Source organism: Rhamphochromis sp. 'chilingali' (genome assembly GCF_963969265.1).
Source record: "Rhamphochromis sp. 'chilingali' genome assembly, chromosome: 15".
NCBI lineage: Eukaryota > Metazoa > Chordata > Actinopteri > Cichliformes > Cichlidae > Rhamphochromis > Rhamphochromis sp. 'chilingali'.
In genome coordinates, this window is record NC_137942.1 from 24356837 (window position 1) to 24383964 (window position 27128).

Below are 27128 nucleotides of genomic sequence, written 5' to 3' on the forward strand. Positions count from 1 at the left end.
TTACTCGACTAAAACTAAATGACATCATAGTCAAGTCTGTGACTACAACTAAATCAAAATTTGCTGTCAAAATTAACACTGTTGCAAAGGGTCTTTCTACAAATCTCAGAAATTAGTTTCATGCCAATGTTCGGTTTATTTTTCAGCTTTACGCTGGAGCCATTGTAAAATTAACATTTTTACTATTGAGTAAAGTAGTAGTAACTGTTAGAGCACATCAGTGGAATGATATTACTGGCCAATATCAGCTATTTGTCACACTTATAACATAACGGCTGACGAATGAGAATGTAACAAAAAAGTAAAGACAGGTGAAACATGCTTCAATCGTGTCCTGGGAGTTGACGTTGTTTAGGTCGTCCAGCAGAGGGCAACACACATGTTTGAAACACCATAAGCATAACAACCAGTTTATCCAATCAGACTCAGGAAATATGCAAGCAAGTAAATAAGCAAGCGCTAGGGAAATCTGTTTGTTCATGTGTCTGAAAGGGGGAAAAAAAGCATTGGTGATATATCAGGATATCAGATTTTTAAATCACCAAATATTGTTATCAGTGTTGGTCTTAAAAGTCCAATATTTCTCTACAGTATGTGCTGTTTGATACTGTATGGTTTCCTCTTTTTAGATTTGCGTTTTGAACACATGTCAGGTCAAAATCTCAATTTGTCCAATACCCTGCTTTAGAAGTAAAGCAAACATGCTTGCTGATGATAAACATCAAACCAGTGTAACATCAGCATGTTGGCACTGTCACTATGTGAGTTTTGCTCAGTGCCGTAAGCCTGGCATCAGTACATTAGAGGGGAAAAAAGAGGAAACTGTGAAGGTAAAATAATAAATAAAAATTCTGGAATTTTACAGTCGAGCACACAAGAGCCAGTAAAAATAGTACCAGGTACTTAACATTACTAGATGTGTGGAAAGTGATCAATTTGTAATGACTGGTGTTTAAGAGAAATAACAGTCACCTGTTATAGTGAATGGCTTTTAATGTATTATCTATGAGGACAGTCAATACAGCCAACAGCTCAAAGTTAAACTTTTAAAGTTCAGGTCTGTTCATTGCCTTTAAGATACCAATAAAGAAATACTCTGTCTGCCTGTTACTATGGGAATGAAAGTAGGTTGATAATAAAGCATCACCAAAACATTTTAAATGCGTTATTATTAATTTATTGAGGAGGAGCTTACAAAGGAGAAACAAAGGGAAACTCTATTAGCCTGAGACAAAAGCCAATGATTTAGGAGCGCTTAGGTTAAGCTGAATTATTAATGTCAGTGCAGAGAGAGTGAGCTGTGAGGACAAAAGAAATGTCTGAAAATGAAAAGTCCAGCAAAATATTCACATACAAAAAGGGAGAAAGGTGCCACTAATTCTGGAAACAGCAATATCCGCTTAGACACAAAATATAGGCAGCAAAAAAAATAGAAGTCCAGAGACAAACATATGGCCAATCAGCACTGACACACATAACAACAAATACACACAGCACTCAGTGTTTACCTCCAGGATGTATTCCTGGTGGATAAGGCCGGCTGGAAGCTGGACGACTCTCTCCCTCTTCCCTTCCTTCTCCTGTGATGCCTATACCTCCTCCTCCCTTCATCCTTTCTGACAAACTTCCACTCTTCTCCATGTCCTGGTGAGCAAAGAGCAGCAGGAGACTCAGCAGAAGGAAAGGGATGCTTATAGTTGAGAAACTGGAGTTTAAGGGGCATGAAGTGGAAAAAGAAAAGGTGTCAGAAGCAGGGAGGGAAGGAGAGGGACTAAGACAACAAGCAAGAGGGAGTGAACTGGATTGGTTGATTTAGACCCTCTCTGAGCCAGAGCTGCAGGAACAGTATACTCTCCAGGAAGTACCGTACACGCAGGAGGAGAGGCTCCAGCATAAAGACACTAAATGGACTACAACAAAATTCACCACTACATGACAGACCTCATTCTCCTGAGCTGACTGAAATTCTCAGCTACTTTGTTCCCAGTGTCAGATGATTTTAAAGCCAAAACTGCTCAAGAAAATCTAAACAGGTCTATCAAGACTTCTGCCAAACACAGATATTATGTTTTTATTTTAACTATTGCCATTGATATATACTACTCAAAGCCCTAAAACATTCCTGATGCAACCTTTCCTGTGCAACCCGAGTGATGAGGACGCTGAACTCGTTTTGTTTCCACTAATAAACAAAAGATGAAGCTATGAGCGGAATCTTTTCCCCACACGGTGACTCGTTTATGCTGACTGCTGCTGCGGTCATATACGGTAGGTCACTCGGTAACCTAATCAGCCGTCCCGTGTGCTCCATTCATACCCAAACACAAGCCGAGGATCACATGCTCAATTCCTCCATCAGCACTCTTCTGTTCACACTCAGAGGACAGATCAATGACACAGAGCTACAACTATCCACCTGTATTATTACTTTTCTTTTAGGTCGGCAATTAACTGATTGGTCTTATAATATAATTAATATAACTGAACAAAGAAGTAATAAGCTTTGAGTTGCAGTGGCAGGAAAGCACTTGCAGCTCTACATAGACACATTTATAGTGAAAAGTCTTTGTCAAAATGAAAGCAGTGGCAATGCAGTAATATGGTCATCTGTCGAGTATTTCACCTGGTAGATGACTTAAAAGATTATACCAAGCAATCATTTATTACTATTTTGCGTGTTAGTTTCATAGCACTACAGCAATTTTAAAAACAAAGAGGAAATAGTTGGTTGACATGTGTAGTTTATGAGAAATCAGGACGAGCACTCACCGTGCTGCTGTCCGACAGCACAGGGTCAAACAGGCTGTCCAGGTAGCGGTCCATCCCTCTCTGAGGCTGACTCTCGCTCAATGTTTCTGACTCTGAACACAGACAAACAGCAATAATGCTTTAAACATTGTATTTTCAGTGTTTTTAGTGCACAGAAACTGTCATGTTTGATATTTTTTTTCTTTTAATCAAGCATGTTTTATCAGGTGATCAGGTTTACTTTAACTGTAGAGAAAAGGTTGTTAGTCACTGATCAAAATGTCTTATTCTCAAAAATGCAACCTAAGTCAGTTCATTGTTTTTTCACGGTTTTGATTGTCACATTTGTTGCAGAAACCTTGATTAATTGATCCAGCTTTTTATCTACGTCTCTCTCTCTCTTCGGACAACACACAGGAAACTGTTTCAAGATCACAAGACTTTCAAACTTTCCCAACTCTTCCATTTTTGTTGCCAAAGTGCAGCTCTGTGACAAGCAGGACATGGACCCACATCCAGGGCTCATGAAACAGCGTGTAAACTCAAACAGCAGCTGTAGTGCTGAATGCTTTCAAATGATACAAAGATACAAAACAAGAGCACAGCTGAAGCAAAGGGCCCAAAACTAGGAAACGTAGGGGAAACACTGAACAAAGGAAACACACAACCTGGATGATGCGACAAGGAACAGATGGAGACTCACACAATACAAACACACCAGATAATGTGGGAAACGAAGACAATAACCTAATGAAAACACAAACACAAGACACAGAAAAACAAGTGCTTGCAAAATGAACCAGGAAGTAACTAATTAGAGTTAGAAACATACAACACAGTGGTGAGGACTAGGTGAGCATACATCATAACCAAAACTCTAATAAACAAAACTACTTAAATACAGAAACTTGTACAAACAATTATTCAACTGCATTAATGTAAGAGACATTCCGGTCATGTGATTAAAATTATTCAAATTAAAGCTTTAATTAAAGCTTTAATGAACTTCTCCAAAAAAGGTTATCATCAACAAATACATTACTTTGTTGGGCACCTTTTAACTGTTAAAATCTACAATAAGACATTCCGGTAATTTCCTAATAAGAAGCCAAAAGCATCCAGCTCAGTTATGAATCCACTGCTTTCTTTAAGTCCCATCAAAGAACATCAGAGGGATTGGCTGTCATGATGGTAAAATAGTGCCTACTCTTCCTACACCACACACGTAGCCCATCCAGAGGTCAATACAGGTCCACTTTAGTCTCATCAGTCCATAAACAGACTCACAGCACCCTGCAGGCCTATCCATGTGTTTTCTTGCATATCAAAAATGCAGTGGCAAATATGCAAGGATCAAGCTTGCTTCATTAGTGTTCCTCTTATAGACTGTGTACTCAAACTAGCACAAGTTTTAAATTTGCATATAATCCTGCTAACTGTATCTCTTGGAACCCAGAGTGAGTTGGAAACCTGAAACCTCTGATTTCACGACTCAAAAAAGCTATTTTCTGAGTGCCATCCTTGGTACTCAGCTTTAAACATCTGGACAGGTGGGATTCATCTATAACACAGCTGAAGCATTTGTTAAACACAAAGAGCATAAAAGTTTTGGGTTCAGCAGTTTGGGAGTGATACACGCTAGTAAGTAGTTAAAAACAACAGCCGATGGGGGCTTCAATTCACACAAAGATTAGTTTGTACATTTGATCAGATCATTTGAAAATCTTTAATTTGTAAGTGCTTAAAAATTCAGTTATGCAGTTAAGAGTTAACTGTGTGTGTGTACCGTGGCTGTAGTAACCATCTGAATCAGGCAGGCTGTAGGCTGGTCTGCTGCTGCTGAGAGGAAGGGAGGAAGGAAGCTCCTCATCTGAGTCAAAGCCACTGCCAAACAAAGCACTGAGAGATGAGAGGAGAGAGGAGTAATGTGCCACGTGGTGTAGCTTTAGTCACGTGAGTAATGAACTGCATGTGTGCATCTTGCATACTAACAGGCTGGCATTAGCTCTGACTTTAGCTGGGTTGTCAGTGCTGATGATGAAGTAACTCTTCTGCTTTGGGAAGTCCATAGGAAGCTCCATATCTGCAATCAGGTCCATGACATAGTCATGACCAGCTAACTCCACCCACTGACCCTGCTCCTTCATCAGAATTGAACTCCCCCTCCACCAGTCAGACACTCCCCTGCAAGATGCATGATTCAGATGTTCACAATATCTATACACACGTGTTAAAACTACTCTCTAAACATTATCATGGCATGTTCAGATGTTTACATTAAATGTTATGGAGCTAAAAATACAAAACCAAACCTGTGACGCAGAATGTTTCCTGCTAAATCCTCTCCATTGGTCCAGGAATGGACAGGACACAGGAAGGACCCTCCTGCAGGGAGAGATAAATTAATAAAAATGCAACAAATAGTTCCTTTGCTGCTTTAAATTACACTCATTAACTAACAAACTGTGTTAATTGCGCAATACAAAGCACATGAGCCCCACAGTCACATCACCTGATCCTGAATGACAATGAATAATCAATGATCTGGGGATGTAATTGATCCTACACAATAAAAGCAATGCCAGGTCGCCCCTCTTTCTTTTCTCTGAGGTGTGTGCCAGTTTAGACCCCAGGTGTGAAAGACTTCCTAAATATTTGAACAGCTCCTGGTTTTTTTCTGTGCACCTCAAAACTAGATACTGATTGTAAAGGAAAATGTTGTGAATTTTTTATTTACTTTGCTTGAATCATTTGGAGTTCTTGGAAAAGAGCAAAGAAGCAGACCGATGAAAAGTTGAACATTGCAACATTAAGCAGGTGAGATATTACCATCAAGACAGTGCACGTGCAACACCATGTTAGCCTTCTTCCTATTGGCGGTCCACTCAAGCAGCGACAGCGGATACGTCCGCGCAGTCTCGGGGGCGGAGCCTGATCCCAGCTGCATCTTCTGATTCGCTTGGATGAGTCTGTGCTGCAGCAGCACCTGCCAGCCAGCAGGAGCGTGGTCCGACACGAACCTGGAGCAGAGGTGAAATGAGGTTCAACAGTGGAGTAGAAGTCTCTTACTTACAGCATATAGCTTCTTAACATGTGTTTTTTTTAACCTCTCAAACTATTTGCTAAATAATTAGTTGCGAGGTCATTTTATGATTTCTCACTTGAGCAGATATTTGTCCATCTTGGCCGATGGGGCGAAGCAGCAGACACATGCCAGCAGCAGCAGCCAGCCTCTCTCTGCATTCTCAGAGTTTATGTTCCTCCACACCTGGTTGACAACCTGAGCCAGGATCTCATCTCGTAACCCTGGCGACGACAAGCCTCTCTGGACGATGTAATTCCCAAACATGTTTTCCTGCGCCCCATTCAGATGAGGGTCCCCCATAAACCGTAATACCTGAAGAAAACAGAATCCAGGTGAAAGCTGTAACAACTAACTCTGTCGGTTTTACAGCTTTATGGCAGTCTGGTGACGTATTTGTGTGTGTTTTTGTAGGTTTGTCCTACAAACACGAGAAAATAGAAGAGACTTTTTTATTCTGCTGTTAAATCTTTTACAATGTAAAAAGCATGTTCCAAATTTCTTATTTGCTTCCCAGTTAGTAGCAGAACCTCATAATTAGAGGATGGTTTGCTTCTGTGTAACGAGAGTAACATAATGACATGATGCAAGTGTGTCTCTGTGAAACTGTTATCATTTTAAATTACTGCAGTGCTCAAGAATATTCAGGGTAAATGGGAAACTTAAACTGATGTTTTATGATGCTTTCATTACAACCTGTTATGGCATAGTTGTGACGTCGTAGGGCGTTGCATTAAAAAAGTGTATGACACTTGATATGATTTCTTGAAGTTTGTGTTCAAGGTTAAATTTGACCTTCGGCACTAACAATGAAGATTAAGGTCAAATGCTTAGCTAACTTACGTACTCATTTCCCCAAGACCTGCTATACTGTTGAGAGGTTTGAAGACGATTCATAAAAACTGGGTAATAGGAAGGTTTTTACTGATTTTCACATTTGACCTTGACCTTGGGGCGATTTCCACCCAACTGAAATCAGCTCGAGCTCTTCGATGTTTCAAAACTGTGCACGACGGACAGACAAACAACCAAAAAGAACAGTTTACATAGTCTCTGCCTTTTAAGGGGAGAACAAAGATCACCCTACCATGTTGAAAAGCTCCAGAGCCTCCCCTCTCAGGTCGTCCTCCACACGGGTCAGAGATGACTCCAGAGGAGCCATCAACATCCCAAACTTTGGCTCCTACAGCAACAAAAGATTTGCTGTGTTTAATAAACAGCTTTTCAAACAAATCTACCTAAAACCTTTCAAAATTATGTTATAACCGATAAATCTAAACACAAACTTCAACAGCTGTCCTCAAATCTGAGTAACCACGCACATACACAGTATGTTACACAGCATATGACGACATGCTGATGCACGTGCATCTCACCCTGAAGTAAATCTGAACATAGCGGAAGAAAGGGTAGTTGTTGATGTCCAGAGGCAACGTGAGTTCAGCATCATCCTGGATATGAGGAGCCTGAAGCAGAGCCAAGCAGTCTGAGTGCAACTCCCTCCGGACTGAAGGGAGTAACAGACAAGGTTAAACGAGGAGTCAGCCAGGAGTAATGCAAGAGCACCAAAAACTTACATGTACAAAATCCTAAAACTTTTTTACATTCCTTGACAATTTTTCAGTGTCTGGTTTATTTATTAGATGATGGGCCTCCTGCTCCACCCTGTCAGAACTGTTCGTATCATTTCTTAATTTGATACTGTCAGTGCTGATGAGATAAGACACATTCAAACAGCTGGCTGGAGCACTCACACACACATGAATAATCTATGTGCATGTGATGCACACTGACGGGAAAGACGGACAGACGTCTACACACCTCCTGCTGTCTGCAGCAAAGCGCCCAGCTCTGCAGGGATCACCAAGTGGGTCACATTAACCACCTCCCTTTTGGTCAGCTCCTGAAAGAAACACCACTTTTAATCTATCTGCAAACTAACAATGAGGTTAGAAGAGCTCTAACATAGGCTGCTGGTTTGAACTCATGCCAGTGTGCAAAAACAAAAACACGGATGCTTTTCTCATTGAAGTCTTGTCTTAGCTAGTCCTTCATCTTACCATCTCTCTCCTCCTCCTCTCCTCTTCTGCTTTCCTCCTGGCTTCAAACTTCATCTTCAATGAGATCCCAAAAACACACGGTCAGTGTTTTAATGTAAATCCAGAGCAGAAAGACTCAAAAGCACAAAGCAGGCTTAAGGGTGGGTCATATTTGAAATTATTTTCTTAGAAATGAAGAAAACATGAAGATGTTTGAAAGGACACTGCATCAAATACATGTGTTACTTAAAAAAAATCACAGGCAGAAGGTATAAACATCAGTCCAACAAACCACAGTATCTCAGTGTACCTTAATGTACTGCTTCCGGTTGACATACATGTGGACCAGAGAGCGGAAACGGACCAGACTCTCCCTCATTTTCACATAGCGTTTCCTAGAAGATGAAGAGAATCTCAGTACAATGAATCCTAATGCACTGATTGTTGATCTTGTTTCCTAACATTTGCCACATTCACAGAGGTAAACTTCACAAGCATGCTACAAGCTCAAGCACAACAGTTCACTGAAAGCTTTATTTCTTAATTATAGTGATTTTAATGTAAAGACACAATTTACATTTTCTTTACCTCACTGCCCTTTTAACCTAAACTATGTGGTTGAGCACATACTGGAATTCAGAATCATTACATTGAAAGAATGCAGGACTCCAATCAGAATCTGAATTTGCGTTTTGTTTTGTAATAAAATCTACTGAAAATGTAAGATCTCTGTGGGACACCTCACCTAACGAGGAAGCCTAGGCAGTGTGCCTGAAACCTGCTGATTTTGTTGCGGAATTCAACGTAGCGTTTCCTGACGAAGAACATGCGAGTGTAACGCTGCAGGGTGAGGGCGGCAAGATGACGAGAGCGCTCTCGCTTACACTCCAGCAGCTGGTAGATGTCCTCCTTTAGGAACAACTGCCATTCATACACACACACATATAAGTGCAATTATTCAAATACATGTGTGAGTTCATGCAAAAAAAAAAGATATAACATTGATCCAACAAACCATAGTATCTCAAATTTCAAGCTACAAAGCAGGAAAACAATCTCTACTCAGCCATTAGACCAGCAGTTGGTGCTGGGTCTGTCTTTAACTGTGAGGCTTAATGTGAACAAGCTCACCTTTGTGACTCCAACATGGTAGGCTCCTGGTCGGAGAGGACACAGTTTACCGAGCAACAACACACAGTTCTCTCCATTTGCCACAGGAAGTGTCTGTATCCCCGCCAGGGACTTGTACCTGACAGAGACACACATTCAAATTAGGGGTGCTCAGTCGATAATAGTGATTTTTAAAAAAGAAGTACTGATATAAATTGATACTGACTGTGTCGCAATTCAGACACGTAATATGGACAGAGGTATTGGGTCACGATCAGCTGTTAAACTGTTGTTTAACAGTTGCATTGTTTAGGAGCCAAAGTAGCTCAGACCATGCAAAGTTACAGAGCAGGGTCGCCAACTTACACCAAAGCTCTTGGAGTACTGGCAGCTTCACTTCATGGCTCTCCATAGCTGAAGGCCATGCTTTAAGCATTAGATCACCAGACACAATGCCAAGTGCTAGGCGGAGTAAATCATGCCACCACTGAACTCTGAAGCAGTGGAAAATAGTTCTGTGGCATAACAAATCACATTCCTCTATCAGGCAGTCTGATGGATGAGTCTGGGTTTGAACACCAAACTGCATTGTGCCAACTGTAAAATTTGGTGGAGGAAGGAAAACGCATTATGGACGCATTAACAGACACATTATGAATGGCTGTGGATTTATAATGGGATGTAATAAAGGCTCCTGTAGGTATAATGTGTACGTGTCCTCATAGTCAATGTAGTGTATATTGTGTGAAATGTGTAATTATTCTTTTTGTGTGCTTTTATGGTTGTGGTTGTGGTTACAGAATCTTCCATAGTTCATTTTTTTTTTTGCCAAATAAGACAACACCATAAACAAAGTTACACATGAATTAAAATTTTAAACTTTGGTGGCATGGCTTTGTACTGGGAGGGCAGCAGCAAGACCCCACCAATGAGCAGCGCAATGACAGCAGCTATGACACTGATTAAGTCAGACAAAGCATGAGAAGAAGAAAATTAGTTAAAGTTGGGTTGCAAAGTGACTTGCAGAGACACGTGCAACTGTGGACCAGTTGAAGTAGCTTAAATAAGGCATGACATATGATATTTGCAAATCAGAAGAGCATCAGCTATGAGTTGCCACTTCGCGGTCTGCTCAGTTATTGCTGGGATTTTCTGTTATAGAAGGTTCTCCTCTGCCTCAGCTGTGAGATCAATTATCTTCATTTTTTTTGGGAACACAAAGTCCTGAATAGCTTCACAAACTCAACAAATACGCTGAGGATCAGAGTTCATGTTACCTGAACAGGAAGACATAGAATGGCATTCTGATTGGATATCCCTCTTTGCGGATCCTAATGGTCTCCATGACACCAGAGTGCCGCAGCTGGCTGTTCACCAGCTCGTCCTCAAACACACCTGGTTGCTAAAGACAGGTGTCCAAAAGCTCAGAAACACTAATGTATGTGCAGGTAATTAACTTTAAATATATGACGCTTCAAGATCTACCTTCATGTTATTTGGCTTAATGCAGCGAACGAAATAAGGATTGCACCTGAAATGGAACAACAAAAACATGATAATTTTTTTTTAATGAAAACAATAAAAACCAATTATGATCTGAGAGAGAACATGTGTACTTCACCTCTCCATCTTCTCCACCAGCTCCAGCAGGGACTGTTGAAACTTGCTGCTGACGGTGGGAGCTTGGTATTTTCTGGTGACTGTGCTGCTCTTCCTTATGTGACCTCTCTGCTGACCCGTGGCCTCTGCATGAACCAGGAAGAGGTTCGATACCATCTGGAAACACACAAATGCACAGATTAATACAGACTTTACAAAAACATTGCTTAGCGATTGTGTCGATTAGATTAAGTTTTAAGACCAAGCCGACCTTGTTCTTGCTCTGAATGAACAGGTCCAGGACATCCTGACGCACCTGATCGTAGTTCTTATCCAGGAATTTGTAAACCTGCATCAGTGACAGATGATCACTCTGTTTGTCATTACAGTTCACCACATTTTCAATACTTCAATGAATTATAATACAATGAAACTAGCCAAGAGAATCTCAGTGAGGAGCTTAGTACCTGGTAAGTGACCCGCCCGGCAAAATGCTTAATTGTGAACTCTGGGACCGGCATCTTTGGCTTCATGTACAGTGGATTACTGCCATGGTGATAGTGACACTTTTGAAGAAAAGTGTTGTCTGTTGCCTGTCAACAAATTACCACACCAAAAGTCCCAGTTTTATAATCCATATAAGGAATCTGGAAGTCTGTCAGTACTTCCTCCTCATCCTCACCTGCGGGAAACCGCTCTGGTCATCCAGAATCCTCAGTATCCCATGAGGCTTAGTGGCAATGAGGTCGATGCAGGGCTGGTTGTCGTTGAATGTGATGTCCTGCCATGGGATCTGCTCCCTGCTGTACTCCTCCTTCAACAGGATCACATAAAAGATCATAAAATATTAGTTGCATTATTACCTAAGCCAGATGTTGGCAACCTGCAGCTCACGAGGTACAGGTTAGGGTTACCTATTAATACATATACTATATGCAATACATTCATTTATCCTCCCCCAGTTACATCTGTCATCCACCCGTCTATCCCTCATCCCCCAAGTGCTGCTATTTTACTCCTGCTGTTTGGTAGGAGGAGGTAAAATGGCTGTTTTGATGTTGAACGTTGCCAACGCCTGAAATAAGCAAAGGATTCACATGTTTATATGCCACTAATCTACACTTAATGAGATCCATTTGCGTGCATATGATGCCTCAAATATGTGCATTTTTTGTCCTCAATTGTTATAGGACAAGTGCGTGAGTGTGTGCTTTTCATCGGCAAGTGTGACGTGGACTCACCTGTTCCTCTCTGAATACGATCCTGTTAAAGAAGAGTTGCAGGTACTCGTTTGCATAATTAATGCAAAGCTGCTCGAAGCTGTTGAGGACCAGATCCTGTTGTCCCACACACACACACACACACACACACACACACACACACACACACACACACACACACACACACACACACACACACACACACACACATATATATATGGTAATTCTTATGGTAATTCTGTCTCATCATCATGCCTACAAAGTGATTATCTGGATGTCCCTCTGAGTATCTTTAACGTGCAACATTGTTAAGCCCTCCTTCCTTCCTTCCCTGCTGATAGTAATCTGAATCTTTTCTCTTATAGTTATAAGTTATGTCAATAAAAGCTTTGACTGCATTACTGGGAATGCGACGGATTATTTCAAATGCTTTAGCTTTAGCTGTCAGTCTTACATCTGACTTTAGAGTACTTCGGTATACAGAGGAGTTCATAGTCAACATAGTAACTGCAAGGCGTCCAGGCCCCGTGGCTGGAAAACAAGCCGAATCATCACCCCTGCACCACATGTTTAACAGCTGGTATCAGGTGTTTGTGTTGATAAGCTGCTCGTGCACCGCAAATTTGCACACTTAAACTGTCCTAAGAGAAGAGGCTTCCTTCTGTGAGCCTTTCCAAACAGGCCACACTTGTTCAGTCTTTTTTATAACTATACTGTCATGAACTTTAACATTCAACATCCTAACTGAGGCCTGTAGAGTTGAGATGGAGCTCTTGGGTTTTTGCAGTTTTTCTGAATATTGCACGGTATGACCTCAGGGTGAATTTGCTGGGTCGTTCACTCCTGTGTCGATTGGCAGCAGTTTTTAATACTTTCCACTTGTGACTAATCATTCTCATGATGTAGTGTGAGTGAAAGGTTGCTGCTTCAATTCCAGCCAAAGCCACAAATCCCCTTTGGGGTGGTGTCATGAAGGGTATCTGGTGCAAAACTCTAATGAATCAAAGACGTAGAGCTGCCGGCTGCGACGACCCCATGTGGCAAAGGAGCAGCTGAAAGTAGCATTCCTATAATTCCTATAGAAGAAGTAAAGCTGCCTCTTCATTTTGGCTTAATAATTATTAAATAAATAATGACAAGGTGCAATATATCATGCGCTGTTATTCATCTGTGATTAAGTTTAAAGTAATTTTAGAACCTACTAAGGATTCATTGCATTCTAGTTTTTTCTGAGGGGTTTAAGGTCAAACATACAACAAGGCTCCGTTACCTCAAATCCGTAAATGTCCAGGATGGAGATGGAGAGGGTGTGTTGGTGAGGGTACACCTGACCATTGATCCTCTCTGTTAACCAGCGGAAGAGCAGCGAATATAGGATCTTGGCAACAGCATCTCTGGATGTGTGTGAGTGGTGGGCAGCGAGTGACACAATGATATAAGAAATTAAAAAGGAGAAAGAAAACATATGCATTGTTATTAGCAAGAATTTTATTAGGTAAGACTTTAAGACAAAAGGGATTTTAAGATTGCATATGTGTTAGTAATTTAGTGCACATGTATTAGTGTGCATGCATACATAATGATAAAGATGCAAACATGTTATTTAAATAAATTAACGGTAATAAATGTAATGATTTTTTATGCACGGCATGTTCTGTGTGTAGCTGTCTCTCACCTGGCATCAATAGCACTTTCTACACTCAGAGGGGTGTAGATCTTGTCCCTCATTGTTTCCTGTGAAAAAACATTAAGTCAGCACGTTTTACGCAGGCGTCTACCTGATAATATAGAGTCTCAAGCCTCCTTTCATCTTGGTTTGAAGTTGAAAGGCTTTAAGTTCAAATTAAAAATGGAATTGCACCCAAATTTCCTGCTAATGTGCCCCTCATTGGTGCCTGTTCAGTAACTGTGGTGAGGCTCTCATCTTGGGCTGACAGATCAGGTGGTCTTATCCTCCACCTGCTTCCTGCTTCTTCCAGCCTGTTTTTCCTTTTTTTTTTCCTGCACTGTAATATATATTTTATAGAAGCAGAACTTTTTCTTCTGCAATTGAAGAATCACAACAGGACGCCATAAGTTCTGGGCTGAAGAGTTAGGCTTTTCACCCTTTGTTTTTACTGAACTGCTTCCTATTTAACTTCTTTTCCTATATTTGTATCCACTCCTTTGCATCCTTTCAGCTCTTCCCTTCTTCCCTTTCTTCTACTCTCTTATTCATTGATTCGGGTGTCTTAAACTTGAGATCTGATCAGATAAAGAATGCTTTGAGACTTGAGACCCTCTCTTGCCAAACACACTTAATTATCACTCACACACACACACACACACACACACACACACACACACACACACACACACACACACACACACACACACACACACACACACACACACACGTGTGCGCTCACACAAAGACACTAATGTGTACACATGATTCCTCCAGTGAGAGGAAATGAGTGGGTACGACTCACCCCTCTCCTGTTACTCAGGCACCTTTGTAATTAGGAATTCAATTATACAAAAGGTCCTTGGTTAGTGTATAGGAGCATGTGTATGTGGAAGATATAAGGTGGGTGATAATTAGATGTTTCTCTCTTTTAATTCTCCCATCACCCTCATTCCTCACCAGAGGCAGCACCAGAGGGGTCAGGACGAGTTGAATCAGCCCTTAAACCGGACAGAGAAACTACTGGACACTTACACATAAAAGAAAATGGATCCAAAAAACGAAATACTAAGAGGAGAAATACTTTGCTTAACAAAAAAATATGTTTTTTTTCTACTTTGTTCATGGATATGATGGAAATTAAGCAAACAAGGAAATACACAAATAGGTGGATGACCAACTGGAACACTTGTATGGACAGTGGGATATTTTAATTGTTCCTTTCCTGGATTTGGTATGGATTCACTTCATTTCCTAGCTGGATGATAATGACCACATCAATAGCTCATGTACTGGTAATTAAGGATAACTGAACAGCAAATGCGATGGAGGGTCCTCTCTTTTTTTGGCTATTGTAAGTCACGTGCAAGTCCTTTAACTGCGCTGTTAACACTGACAGTTCCTTCAAAAGCTCCATCAAACTTTCTGGAGCTGTGAAATCTCTTATGCTGCTTTAAAATAATAAAGGAGATAAGTTCAAGTAAAGCCAGGCTTCTGCAAAGGTTTTTATGCTCTCTGGTTTTAATACTTACTGGTATTGTGACACTTCTCCACACTCAGTTTGGGTTAGTTTGGAATTAATAACAAAAATAGTTTGTTTTTTAATCACACTTGACCATGTGGGCAACAATAAGGAAAAATGGAACCAAATTTATTTATTTGTACTGCAAACAATCTAGGTTTTAAAATTGTCACCACCTAACTGTTTACTGTTTTTAAAGAAGTTCCTTCAGAGCATAAAAAAAATGACCAATTTACCATCCTGTCCCAGTTTGAATTCAATGGACCTCAAGAAAGTTCACATGAAAACAAAACAGCATTTCTTCTTTATGCAGGAGAATGTGTAAGGTATAGAAATGAAGACACTAAGATGCAAACAGCAAAGCCTCGTGGAAATAAGTAACTGCGTTCTTTGGACAAAGAGGATTCCCAGCTGGTTAGATTCAAAAACCAGAAGCATAAAAAGCTGAAATCACAACAAAAGCATGACTGACAGATTCACGCCCTGGAGCTATAAGCTGAATGTGGCTGTTCATCTCTGCAGCACACTAAAAATAAAAGAAGTAAAAAGATGCTTTCCCTTTTAAAATAGCATAGCTCAGTCTAAATACTATATATGAATTTTTTCTGTGTCCTCTGATGTATCGAGGATGTGTGGATGTGTGCAGCCGTTTACATTCATGCTTTCCCCCTTGCGAGTCTCCAGCGCTGTGGGCTGCCTCCTGTTCTGGGTTGGAAAAATTAAACCAGTGTGAAAGTGCCCTCAAATTGCATTCTAACTGCAGACCACCAGATGGCTGCAAAAAAGACATTCAGACCTATAGAGGCCTATAAGAAAGAGGACTTTCTGACTTGACCACTCTATACAATTTCCTGCTGAGTTGATGGTTTCAGTCACTCGTTTTAGGAGTCTCCATTTAATGATTAGTTATTAATAATCTCTGGCTCTCTTCCACAGTCTGTCTTTTGTCCTGTCTCCACCGCTCAGGCCCAAACGGTCACAGCAGATGGCTGCTCCTCCCTGAGGCTCTTTCTGCTGGAAGTTTCTTCCTGTAAAAAGGGAGTTTTCCCTTCCCACTGTTCCCAAGTGTTTGCTAACAGAGGGTTATTGTTGTTCTCTGTTTCCTCTGTGTTATTTTAGGGTCTTTAGCTTACAATATAAAGTGTCTTGGGGCAACTGTTGTGATTTGATCCATATATAAAATAAAACTGAATAGAACTGAATTAATTTAGACTGACCCGTCCTTGTTTTTTGGTTTTTTTTTTTTTTTATATATATTGTCTGTGCATCATACTTTTTTGCCCCTTTTGCCTTCACTGGCTGAGGCAGATGGCTGCCCTTCCTGATCTTGGTCCTGGTGAGAGACGTTTCCTCCTCAATGATGTCAAGAGCTTAATCAAATTGTGCTGTTTGTGTATAATGTTGCAAAGTCTTGTTTTCACCATGTGAAAGTGATACAGATCATTAAAAGTGACCTATTAAAGGCACATCTGCATTTATTTGAATACCACTAATACACCAACAAAGGTAAAAGCTAAAGTTGCAAAACTCAGTTTTAGACTTTTTTTTCATGCTGTACATTCACTTGAGGATGTCTGCCATTTTGCTGGTAGTTTATCAGCTGGGTCAAAAAAGTTACTGGGTTGAATGTTTGGCTCTTAATAAAGGAATCAAAACTTTTTTTTAAAAAAGGGAACAATTTTAATCAGACTCCTCCAATAAATCTTTGATAAACTGAGTCACTCTCCTGCACTACACAGAGCTATGAGCTGTCCTAGATTTAAACTAAATCAGCAGTGAAGTCCTTCGATAAATAATCATGCACCTCCTTCACAAATGCTGAAGGCTCTCCTAGTTTACAGGCTGCTATATGCACATGTTTGATTTGTTTTTCAATTCTTTCACTTCTAAATTCATTGTTCTGTTTAAGGCCTTAAAACGCAAACATATACAAAGTATCTTCCAATGTTTTGCACTCCAATATATTTAAATTCCCCTTTAAAACATGCATGGTTCATTGGAATTGATAACCAAATACTCCACAAAACCCCCTGCTTTATAGAAATAGTCAGGTTGGCTAGAAACGATCCTAATAACCGACCAGAGGAGGTCAGGATGAGAAAAGAACCATCCAAGCAGGTCGATGACAGCAGTTTGCCTCTTTCTTGTCTTTCATTCTTTCACTCTGTGTGTGGCATCAACACATGTGTCTCCTTTGTGTCTGCGTAAGCGACACTCTGGGCGATACAATGCCTTTAATGTAACCACAGCTGTGTAAGTAAGGTAGAAACCTTCCTGTTGACAATGTAGAAAAATCACCTCCAGGTTCAGGAATGTCACAGACTGCAGTGCTATGCTTGTTGTTTTCAAGCACTGAACGAACAAAAGACAGAACATCAGTGCACATGCAGACGGGACACGGTTTGATACTGACTGTGACTTTGTAGGTGATGGCTTTCTGTAGTCCTTCTGGTGAGATCTGCAGCAGCTCTGCGACTACTCTGATCTCCTGAGTGCTAACCACTGACGCCACCTCCTGGCCATCAGCCTGCAGTTCAGGAGGAAAATAGAAATGCAAAAAGAAAAGAAAAAAGAAAAGAAGAATTACCTGTGGGAAAATCTTTGCTGCTTATCTTACATAGTTTTTATTGTCCTGATAAAGTTTAGTTTATTTTAGAATTTAACTCATTAGTCTAGGTGACTGAACACTTTGCACCTTATTATTATATTAATCAAAATTTAAAAAAAGGGATGACATACGAGAAAAACCTGAGAAATAAAATAATTCACACCTCATGCCTCTGAAAGTAAACATTGCCCAGGTGCAGTATGGAAGACAGGACTCTAAAGATGGATGACTGGTCATCCGCAGTGAAGTGAAGGATTTCCATGGCAGAAAGCAGACGTAGAAAGTCCTCTGCATCGTTCTTCCCTTTTATCCCACAATCCTCTCCCTGTGTGCAGAACGAGAAGACCAGCAGTGCTAAACGTGACCCGAGAAGGATTTTTGGAAGGGTCGTGACCCAAAATCACTGACAATGATGATGATCAAACTCAAACTATCTTCTACCTGGTTGAGGTAATAGTAGGTTTCAGCTTCTTGTAGATAGAAGGCCTGCTTCTGCTGCGAAGGAAGACCTGCCAGCATCTCGTAGAAGATGTGATAGTTCCTCTCATTTTTGGCCTGAAGCACACGCGGCACATTTACAGCAACACTTCCATATACAGAAATAAACAAGCTATCGAGACCTTTGTGTCAGCTTGCCTCACCTGAAAGACGATGCGGGATTTTTCCAGCAGATACTGAGAGGTTATGGCACCACTGATCCTACCACTGGGAAAACAAGGAATCAGAAAACACACGTGAAAAAGAAGCAGCTTCAGAAGTAAAAGAAGCTGGAGTGAGATCAGAGCAGAGGTCAAAGTTTTGCTTGTTGCTTTTTAAAAAAAAAAACAACTCACTTCTCCATAAAGACCTCAATGTACTTCCCAAAGCGACTGGAATTATCGTTCCGCACGGTTTTGGCATTTCCAAAAGATTCCAGAAGAGGAGCTGCCTCAAGTATCTATCAGGGATGCCAAACACACAAACAATATATAAACCTTTATCAGATCGCCTTATAAAGGGAGCAGTAACTGTAACTGTACAACACACAGGAAAGAAGCTGTTTCAGTGGGAATGTCTGGCCAAATGAATCATAGAAAAACACACCACGGCAAAACACAGTAACCTGATATTCTTATGGCCATTGATGAAAATTACTTGTAAAATATAAAACACGCAGCATGCAGAAAACCCCAACTACCTCAATCTGCACCCAAGGAAAGCCACCGGAGATACAGGCAAATAAAAAATATGCACAAGCACATTAGTCGTCATTACAAGAAGGAAAACTTTGAGTGTCTTAGTTTGCAAATATCCAACTCTGATGGCAGTTCTTTATTCATGTCAGGAAGTGTGTGTGCATACCTGTTGCGCAAGATTAGTTTTGTGAAGTACAGCTGCTAGGTAGCGAAGGATGAGTTTGGTGGACTCGGTTTTTCCAGACCCACTCTCCCCACTGAAACACAGTAACAGAGTCTCACTGGGAATACAGAAAACCCATCAACACGGCAATGAAAACAATCAAGAACTGCCCCAGTGCTCAGCTGAGCTGGAGACAACTTTTCCTCAGATAACCAGCACCTGGAAAGTTTGAATATTAGTGCATACAAACTGAGCTTATCAAACATTACAATGCCCAGTTTTTAATGTTTAAAATTTGTGTGTGCTTTTTCAAAGCCCAGATACAAAAAGCTTTATTGTTATACAGCCATGATGGGTTAATTATGAGGTGCCATTTCCATAAAGGAACACTTTGGAAACACTGATCTCAGTGGAAAGAAATGATGCTGATATCTACACAGATATGGACTGGGCAATGTGCTCAATGAAATGATGGCACATCAAGTGATAGAAATGATTCCATGCATGCCTGACTACGTCGGGGGGTGTTCCTAATGAGACAGATGGTGTCCTGGGGGATCTCTTCCCAGATCTGGGCCAAGGCATCACTGAGCTCCTGGACCGTCTGAGGTGCAGTCTGGCAGCGTCGGATGGACTGAAACATAATGTCCCAGAGGTGTTCTATTGGATTTAGGTCAGGCAAACGTGGGGGCCAGTGAATGGTATCAGATCCTTCATCCTCCAGGAACTGCCTACATACTCTTGGTACATGAGTTGAGCAGCAGGAGGAATCCAGTATCCACTGCACCAGAGTTGGGTGTATCAGTGGGTCCAAGGATTTCATCCCGATATGTAACGCCAGTCATGGTGTCAGTGCCTAGCCTGTAGAGGTGTGTCTTCCATGGATATGCCCCCCCAGACCATCCCTGACCCACCACCAAACCAGTCATGCTGACATCCCAGAAGTTTAACTAACTTGATGGTATACTCTGAATAAAAAGTGTTCCTTTTATTTTTGAGCAGTGTAAAAGATTATATTCTTTAATGGTAGGCAAAAATAACTCTGAACTATTTTGATCATCTGCATTCTACTAGTGGAAATACAAAAACAGGTTTGATGCAAGGAAAAGCTCACCAAGTGTGAACATTACCCTGAATTAGAGCACAGCTTCTCAGGACTTCCAGAAATCATTTAGAGCGTCCATTATTTGATCCTTTTCACCTCTGTGGTGGTGCTTGCAGAGTGTTTGACTTAATTGACTAAGTGATGTGAGACAAGGCTAATCTTGCATTAGGCAAGGCTTCGGTTCCACTTTTGCATTAAACCACCTGAAAGAGTTTCACACACATGCACACACAGGTCCATTGATCTACCATTGCCAAGCACTAAATACCACCATTATGTAAGCTTGGCCAAAGGGTGTGTGTGTGTGTGTGTGTGTGTGTGTGTGTGTGTGTGTGTGTGTGTGTGTGTGTGTGTGTGTGTGTGTGTGTGTGTGTGTGTGTGTGTGCATTTAGGGATGCTGGCACCTTCACCGCATTCCAGCATAGGGTTTCAGCTCAATGGCTGCTTAGCTAAAAACAGGACCATTATTGGTCACTGTACACCAGACCTCAGTTACCCCTTAACACATACTAACTGAAACACAAAGACACACTTGCAAGCACACAGCCCGCACAAATGTACTCACACACAAACACACACACACACCTCTGAAACATAACCTGCTCCAACTCAGACCTGGCTGGGCTTTCCTTACAGGTGTCTCCTTCCGAATACGGCTAAAGTGTTCCAGGTTTGTGAGGGCGTGTGCATGTGTGAGTGTGCGTTTATGTGTATATTATGAGTGTCTTTTGTCATATCCAAAAGCATAGACCTATGTTTGTGCAAACCTCTGGATGTCGGTGTGTTTGTTTTCACAGATGAGCGCAGCCACTAAATGAAGTCACACTCAAGTGTTGGTAAATTTAACTTCACTGGTTTATGTGCGTGTGTGTGTTTGTGTGTGTGTGTGTTTTTTCTTCCAAGAGATCAGTTCTGACATGGAGCAAAACACTCCATCTTAAGTTTGCTGGCCAGTAAACCACAGACAGACACTCATGAATTTACAAACACTAATCCATCTGTAGATGGAAACCTTTAACCAAGAAGCTTCACGGACAACCTTGAAAGGTTACCAATGATATATCAAAGGATACAAAAGAAAAGCTTCACATTGCAAGACTCAGATGTTAAAAATACAATGCACCGTATAATTAACTGCATGCACGTCTCTGTTGTCTGATTCATATTTACAGAGAAAGTGACTGAAGAAACAATGAGAGTCAGCCTCTTACCTGATTATTATGACCTGTTTTTTTTTGGCATCCATCATTTGGGAATGAGCAGCGTTTGCTATGGCAAACAAATGCCTGAAGGAGAAAGAGATACACAACAAGCCTTCAGACTCTTAAAGGAAGCGCAACAAAGTATTCTGCTTCCCTCTTTCTGCACTTTGATCCTCTGTTGCTGACAGTTATTTACAGCTGTCAGCATGGATGAAACATACTTAATAATTTGACATTTATTGTTTTGTTTTTTAAATATAAGGTTCACGGTTCAACAATTTTAGAGTGAAAATAACTTACGGAGGGTTTTCTCCCAAGGCACAGCCCTTGTACATGAGCACCATGTCTGTCCCATAGGTGTTTTGCATCTTATAGGGGTTCACAGACACCAGAATGCTGCCTATGTATGTCTGGACAAAAAAGAAAGAAGAGGTTCACAAAGAAAGTAATTTTACCATAATGATCATAGTGTATGTGTGTAGGAACATGTGTCTGTGTACCCTATCTATCCCTTAACACGTGGACCAATCTGAACAAAAACTTTTCATGAACATTGTCACACATACCACAATTATTAATATATGTTTTAAAAACACTTATTATAAATCCCAATTCTTTTGATTTTCTGTGTTACTATATGTGCATTTCACTATCCCCCTGCAAATGCTATCTTTCACTGTTTGTCACGTTCAACATACAGGGAGTGCAGAATTATTAGGCAAATGAGTATTTTGTCCACATCATCCTCTTCATGCATGTTGTCTTACTCCAAGCTGTATAAGCTCGAAAGCCTACTACCAATTAAGCATATTAGGTGATGTGCATCTCTGTAATGAGAAGGGGTGTGGTCTAATGACATCAACACCCTATATCAGGTGTGCATAATTATTAGGCAACTTCCTTTCCTTTGGCAAAATGGGTCAAAAGAAGGACTTGACAGGCTCAGAAAAGTCAAAAATAGTGAGATATCTTGCAGAGGGATGCAGCAGTCTCAAAATTGCAAAGCTTCTGAAGCGTGATCATCGAACAATCAAGCGTTTCATTCAAAATAATCAACAGGGTCGCAAGAAGCGTGTGGAAAAACCAAGGCGCAAAATAACTGCCCATGAACTGAGAAAAGTCAAGCGTGCAGCTGCCAAGATGCCACTTGCCACCAGTTTGGCCATATTTCAGAGCTGCAACATCACTGGAGTGCCCAAAAGCACAAGGTGTGCAATACTCAGAGACATGGCCGAGGTAAGAAAGGCTGAAAGACGACCACCACTGAACAAGACACACAAGCTGAAACGTCAAGACTGGGCCAAGAAATATCTTAAGACTGATTTTTCTAAGGTTTTATGGACTGATGAAATGAGAGTGAGTCTTGATGGGCCAGATGGATGGGCCCGTGGCTGGATTGGTAAAGGGCAGAGAGCTCCAGTCCGACTCAGACGCCAGCAAGCTGGAGGTGGAGTACTGGTTTGGGCTGGTATCATCAAAGATGAGCTTGTGGGGCCTTTTCGGGTTGAGGATGGAGTCAAGCTCAACTCCCAGTCCTACTGCCAGTTTCTGGAAGACACCTTCTTCAAGCAGTGGTACAGGAAGAAGTCTGCATCCTTCAAGAAAAACATGATTTTCATGCAGGACAATGCTCCATCACACGCGTCCAAGTACTCCACAGCGTGGCTGGCAAGAAAGGGTATAAAAGAAGAAAAACTAATGACATGGCCACCTTGTTCACCTGATCTGAACCCCATTGAGAACCTGTGGTCCATCATCAAATGTGAGATTTACAAGGAGGGGAAACAGTACACCTCTCTGAACAGTGTCTGGGAGGCTGTGGTTGCTGCTGCACGCAATGTTGATGGTGAACAGATCAAAACACTGACAGGATCCATGGATGGCAGGCTTTTGAGTGTCCTTGCAAAGAAAGGTGGCTATATTGGTCGCTGATTTGTTTTTGTTTTGTTTTTGAATGTCAGAAATATATATTTGTGAATGTGGAGATGTTATATTGGTTTCACTGGTAAAAATAAATAATTGAAATGGGTATATATTTGTTTTTTGTTAAGTTGCCTAATAATTATGCACAGTAATAGTCACCTGCACACACAGATATCCCCCTAAAATAGCTAAAACTAAAAACAAACTAAAAACGACTTCCAAAAACATTCAGCTTTGATATTAATGATTTTTTTTGGGTTCATTGAGAACATGGTTGTTGTTCAATAATAACATTATTCCTCAAAAATACAACTTGCCTAATAATTCTGCACTCCCTGTACATCACCTGCGTGGAATTTAAAAGACATCAAAATTTGTATCTGTCGTACGGTGGCCCTGAGAGGCCAAACGGACTGCAACTTAAGAAAACACCAGCAATAAGAAAAACGCTGCAAAAGGACACAAAACACAACAGAAACAGGAAAAACGACAACGGAAATAGGAAAAAACAGATATCCAAAAGCACAAGGGAAGTGTTTCTGGGGAGATCTGACGGACCAGCTGCAGGAACCAAAATATGTTAAGAATTGCGCTGGAAGACACTTAACAGAAGTGGAGGATCTATCGGTTTTGTGAGGAAAGAAAAGATGAGAGCTAAGTGTGTTAGCCTAACTATTAGCCTAAAAATCCGTCATCAGTATTATATGAATCATGATAAAACACGCCTACCATGTTTTGGGTTCCTGGAACTGGTCTGTCGGGTTATTGTCTCCCCAGAAACACTTCCCTTGTGTTTTTTCCTATTTCTGTTGTGTTTTGTGTGCTTTTGCAGCATTTTTCTTATTGCTGGTGTTTTCTTAAGTTGCAGTCCATTTGGCCTCTCAGGGCCACCGTACTGTCATCATTTAGTCACCACCAAATATTGAATAAAGAATTACAAAAAAAATCCTGAAATATCATAGACATTTAACTTGACAGGCGATGTTTTTGGTGACCAGGACTGCATGAACCCCACAGCTATGGCATTATTTTTGTGCCACTATTCTGAGCGCACGTAAAAAAAATTGAGCGCATGTAAAAAAAAATTGCAGGTGCAAGTGTTGCATTTTGAGGAGAAATTTATTTTGAGAGAAGAAAAGCTAAATTAGAGTGAACAAAATTCATTGCTGCTTGCAAAAATGTATTTCAGTGTTTGCTATTATCCACACACACACACACACAATAGCAGCCCCTCTCGCTCAGTTTTTGCATTTGCGCTCGCTCGCAATGTGTTGCTCGCGCTCTCAACATTTCTGCCTGTGCGTGCTCAACTCTTTCTGTACACCGCTATATTTGTGCCACAAAACCAGCCAATCACAGACTTGGATGCAAAAAAAATCTGATTGGCTGTTTTGGTCTCCAATCAGTTCGAAATGATGAAATGCAATATCCCAGAATCCATTTCGTCCAAAACTCAAACGAGGCAGTGGCGGAGGAACACAGAGTGGAGGAGTTTGAAATATTACTCTTTCGATGCCTGTTACCCACCAGCTGACCGCATAGCTGGACTGGCCGTTGGGCATACCGGACATTGGCCCGGTGGGCCGATGGTGATTTTTCATTTTTATGTTTGTTTTTGTAACAATATAAACAATGAAAGGTGGTGGATTAGCCAGTTGGTCATGATCAACTCTGGGCTGGACCAATTACAATACATCCGTATTGAGGGGAAAAGGAACGCACAGCTCCTCTTCTTCTCTCATTCTCTCCCCCTCCCTCTCCTGTTGCTATTTCAATCATGAAACTGATCAATGATCAGCTGATCGTCTCTCTTGTTTGTTTATCGCCCACTTTGCACCAGAAACAGGAAACCAGCGGATGTCGCGCTAAACAACAGCAGCACGTTCAAGCTTGATAAGCTGTTGTTAGAATTTATTTAATATTACTTTCTAGTATCAGCTGATGTTTGCTGGAGCCACAGCTGTAAAAGCTGCTGGTCATGATATCGGTTTGGATATGTGGTGAGAGGGAAACATGAAGGTGATACAAATCATACATATATACCAACAAGACAGTGTACATCACTGTCACAACAGCGTTTGTTTTAGTTGAAAGGCTTTATGGTTTTTCCTATAATACCTGGTGGTGCAGTCGGCCGATTTTTTGTCAGTTCAGCTTTTTATATTATGTTTAACCCGAGTGACCACCAGGTCAGCTGGTGGGTAACAGGCATCTCCGAAAACGTTAGAGCACTTATGCAAATATGTGATGTCTCGATAAATCGAGCAGATATTTGAAGTTTACACAGCACCATTCTCGCATGAAAATATCTTAAAAGTTTATTTTGTGACCCAGAAAGAGTAATATTTCAAACTCCGCCACTCTGTGTTCCTCCGCCACTGCCTCGTTTGAGTTTTGGACGAAATGGATTCTGGGATATTGCATTTCGTCATTTCGAACTGATTGGAGACCAAAACAGCCAATCAGATTTTTTTTGCATCCAAGTCTGTGATTGGCTGGTTTTGTGGCACAAATATAGCGGTGTACAGAAAGAGTTGAGCACGCACAGGCAGAAATGTTGAGAGCGCGAGCAACACATTGCGAGCGAGCACAAATGCAAAAACTGAGCGAGAGGGGCTGCTATTGTGTGTGTGTGTGTGGATAATAGCAAACACTGAAATACATTTTTTGCACGCAGCAATGAATTTTGTTCACTCTAATTTAGCTTTTCTTCACTCAAAATAAATTTCTCCTCAAAATGCAACACCTGCACCTGCAATTTGTTTTTACATGCGCTCAGAATAGTGGCACAAAAATAACGCCATACACAGCAAGTACTGCTAAAGGCAGCAGACGTAGGTTAAATGATCAGCCTGTGGGTCAATTTAGATGTACAGCCAAGATGTAAATCCATCTGGCTACAATGTGTATTAAAACTGGTATCTAAAATTATTGACCAAAGAATTAAATACATGCACTATGTCCCTTTTATAACTCTTGATTCCAGGTTAAAAATGTACGCTTTTTGGTGTAACCCAAGGTTTACAGGTCAGGTTTTGTTTGTCTTTCAAACTCAATGTAGTTTGTGAAGTAGCCATAGATGTTTATAGACAACGTTTTTGTCATCCAACTAAATAAAAATTAAGGAAAATTTTAAGACAACAAGATAACTTGACCATACATGAGTGCTGCAAAGACAAAAACAAAAAAACATCCTTAGGGTTGTTTTTGCAATGTGTGTATTGCTTAAATACTTTAAATACTTACATAAATAACCTCTCTCTCAAACCTTTTCCTTATGTTCAGCAGAACAGCCACTTCATGCATGTCACTAGGGGAAAGAAGCAATTAGAGTATTATTTATGGGGTTATGAACAAAAAAAGCAACCCAAAACCACACTATTTTTTCATGTTTGAGTTCAACTGAATTTAAATTGAGCTTTTTTTTTCTTACAGCCAAATACTTTCTCCACCCTTTCATCATTCTTTAGTTATAAAGGTGTTATAAAATGTGTTGTGCAACACTGCCTGCTGAGCACAATGCATTGCCTCCATAATCTGATAACCAAAAATATGACTTAAATATATACAAATACTGAACAACCAGACAGTGTTCAAGGTCCCCACTGCTTTGTTCTAAGTGTAACTGTGGTGTACTGTGGCATTTTTGTTTTTAACTTACTCTAGCTGTGTCATATCTTCAACACCATTTTCCTCTCTTTGCTCCCGCTGAACCATTGTGGGCAGGCTTCTGATTGCATACATCTAAAACAAGCACAGACATTCAGAAATTAAATGCAAGTACATGTTACAAGAACACATTCACTCACAAGGAACTGTTGATTCTCTTACTTTTGAATTATTATTAGTTGCTTACCCTCAAACTTTATGAAAAACATTTCAGAAATTTTTACCTTTTTTGCTGTTTAGCAAAACATTCTGCTTTTTCAAAACAAAAACATCAAGACATACCTAATCATTTATGGA

At 40.7% G+C, this 27128-nt stretch overlaps 1 protein-coding gene across 1 annotated transcript in view; it reads right to left on the reverse strand.

The window, feature by feature from the left end:
• The window catches only part of myo15aa (myosin XVAa), a 44610-nt gene that overhangs the window by 15419 nt on the left and 2063 nt on the right, over nucleotides 1-27128 (reverse strand). The window contains exons 2-34 of the mRNA XM_080904239.1: nucleotides 26824-26906; nucleotides 26409-26472; nucleotides 21540-21649; nucleotides 21249-21323; nucleotides 18936-19026; nucleotides 18428-18531; nucleotides 18236-18299; nucleotides 18036-18149; nucleotides 17758-17919; nucleotides 17400-17513; nucleotides 13474-13532; nucleotides 13069-13192; nucleotides 11820-11915; nucleotides 11261-11392; nucleotides 11046-11171; nucleotides 10850-10927; nucleotides 10601-10755; nucleotides 10465-10510; nucleotides 10257-10381; nucleotides 9001-9118; nucleotides 8615-8790; nucleotides 8180-8264; nucleotides 7891-7944; nucleotides 7652-7733; nucleotides 7207-7337; nucleotides 6918-7013; nucleotides 5910-6145; nucleotides 5578-5768; nucleotides 5061-5133; nucleotides 4741-4932; nucleotides 4535-4647; nucleotides 2770-2861; nucleotides 1509-1644 (exon numbers count right to left, since the gene is read on the reverse strand). Of these exons, the coding sequence (XP_080760365.1) occupies nucleotides 1509-1644; nucleotides 2770-2861; nucleotides 4535-4647; nucleotides 4741-4932; nucleotides 5061-5133; nucleotides 5578-5768; nucleotides 5910-6145; nucleotides 6918-7013; nucleotides 7207-7337; nucleotides 7652-7733; nucleotides 7891-7944; nucleotides 8180-8264; nucleotides 8615-8790; nucleotides 9001-9118; nucleotides 10257-10381; nucleotides 10465-10510; nucleotides 10601-10755; nucleotides 10850-10927; nucleotides 11046-11171; nucleotides 11261-11392; nucleotides 11820-11915; nucleotides 13069-13192; nucleotides 13474-13532; nucleotides 17400-17513; nucleotides 17758-17919; nucleotides 18036-18149; nucleotides 18236-18299; nucleotides 18428-18531; nucleotides 18936-19026; nucleotides 21249-21323; nucleotides 21540-21649; nucleotides 26409-26472; nucleotides 26824-26906 (3697 nt within the window). The remainder of the gene's footprint in view (nucleotides 1-1508; nucleotides 1645-2769; nucleotides 2862-4534; nucleotides 4648-4740; nucleotides 4933-5060; nucleotides 5134-5577; nucleotides 5769-5909; nucleotides 6146-6917; nucleotides 7014-7206; nucleotides 7338-7651; nucleotides 7734-7890; nucleotides 7945-8179; nucleotides 8265-8614; nucleotides 8791-9000; nucleotides 9119-10256; nucleotides 10382-10464; nucleotides 10511-10600; nucleotides 10756-10849; nucleotides 10928-11045; nucleotides 11172-11260; nucleotides 11393-11819; nucleotides 11916-13068; nucleotides 13193-13473; nucleotides 13533-17399; nucleotides 17514-17757; nucleotides 17920-18035; nucleotides 18150-18235; nucleotides 18300-18427; nucleotides 18532-18935; nucleotides 19027-21248; nucleotides 21324-21539; nucleotides 21650-26408; nucleotides 26473-26823; nucleotides 26907-27128) is intronic.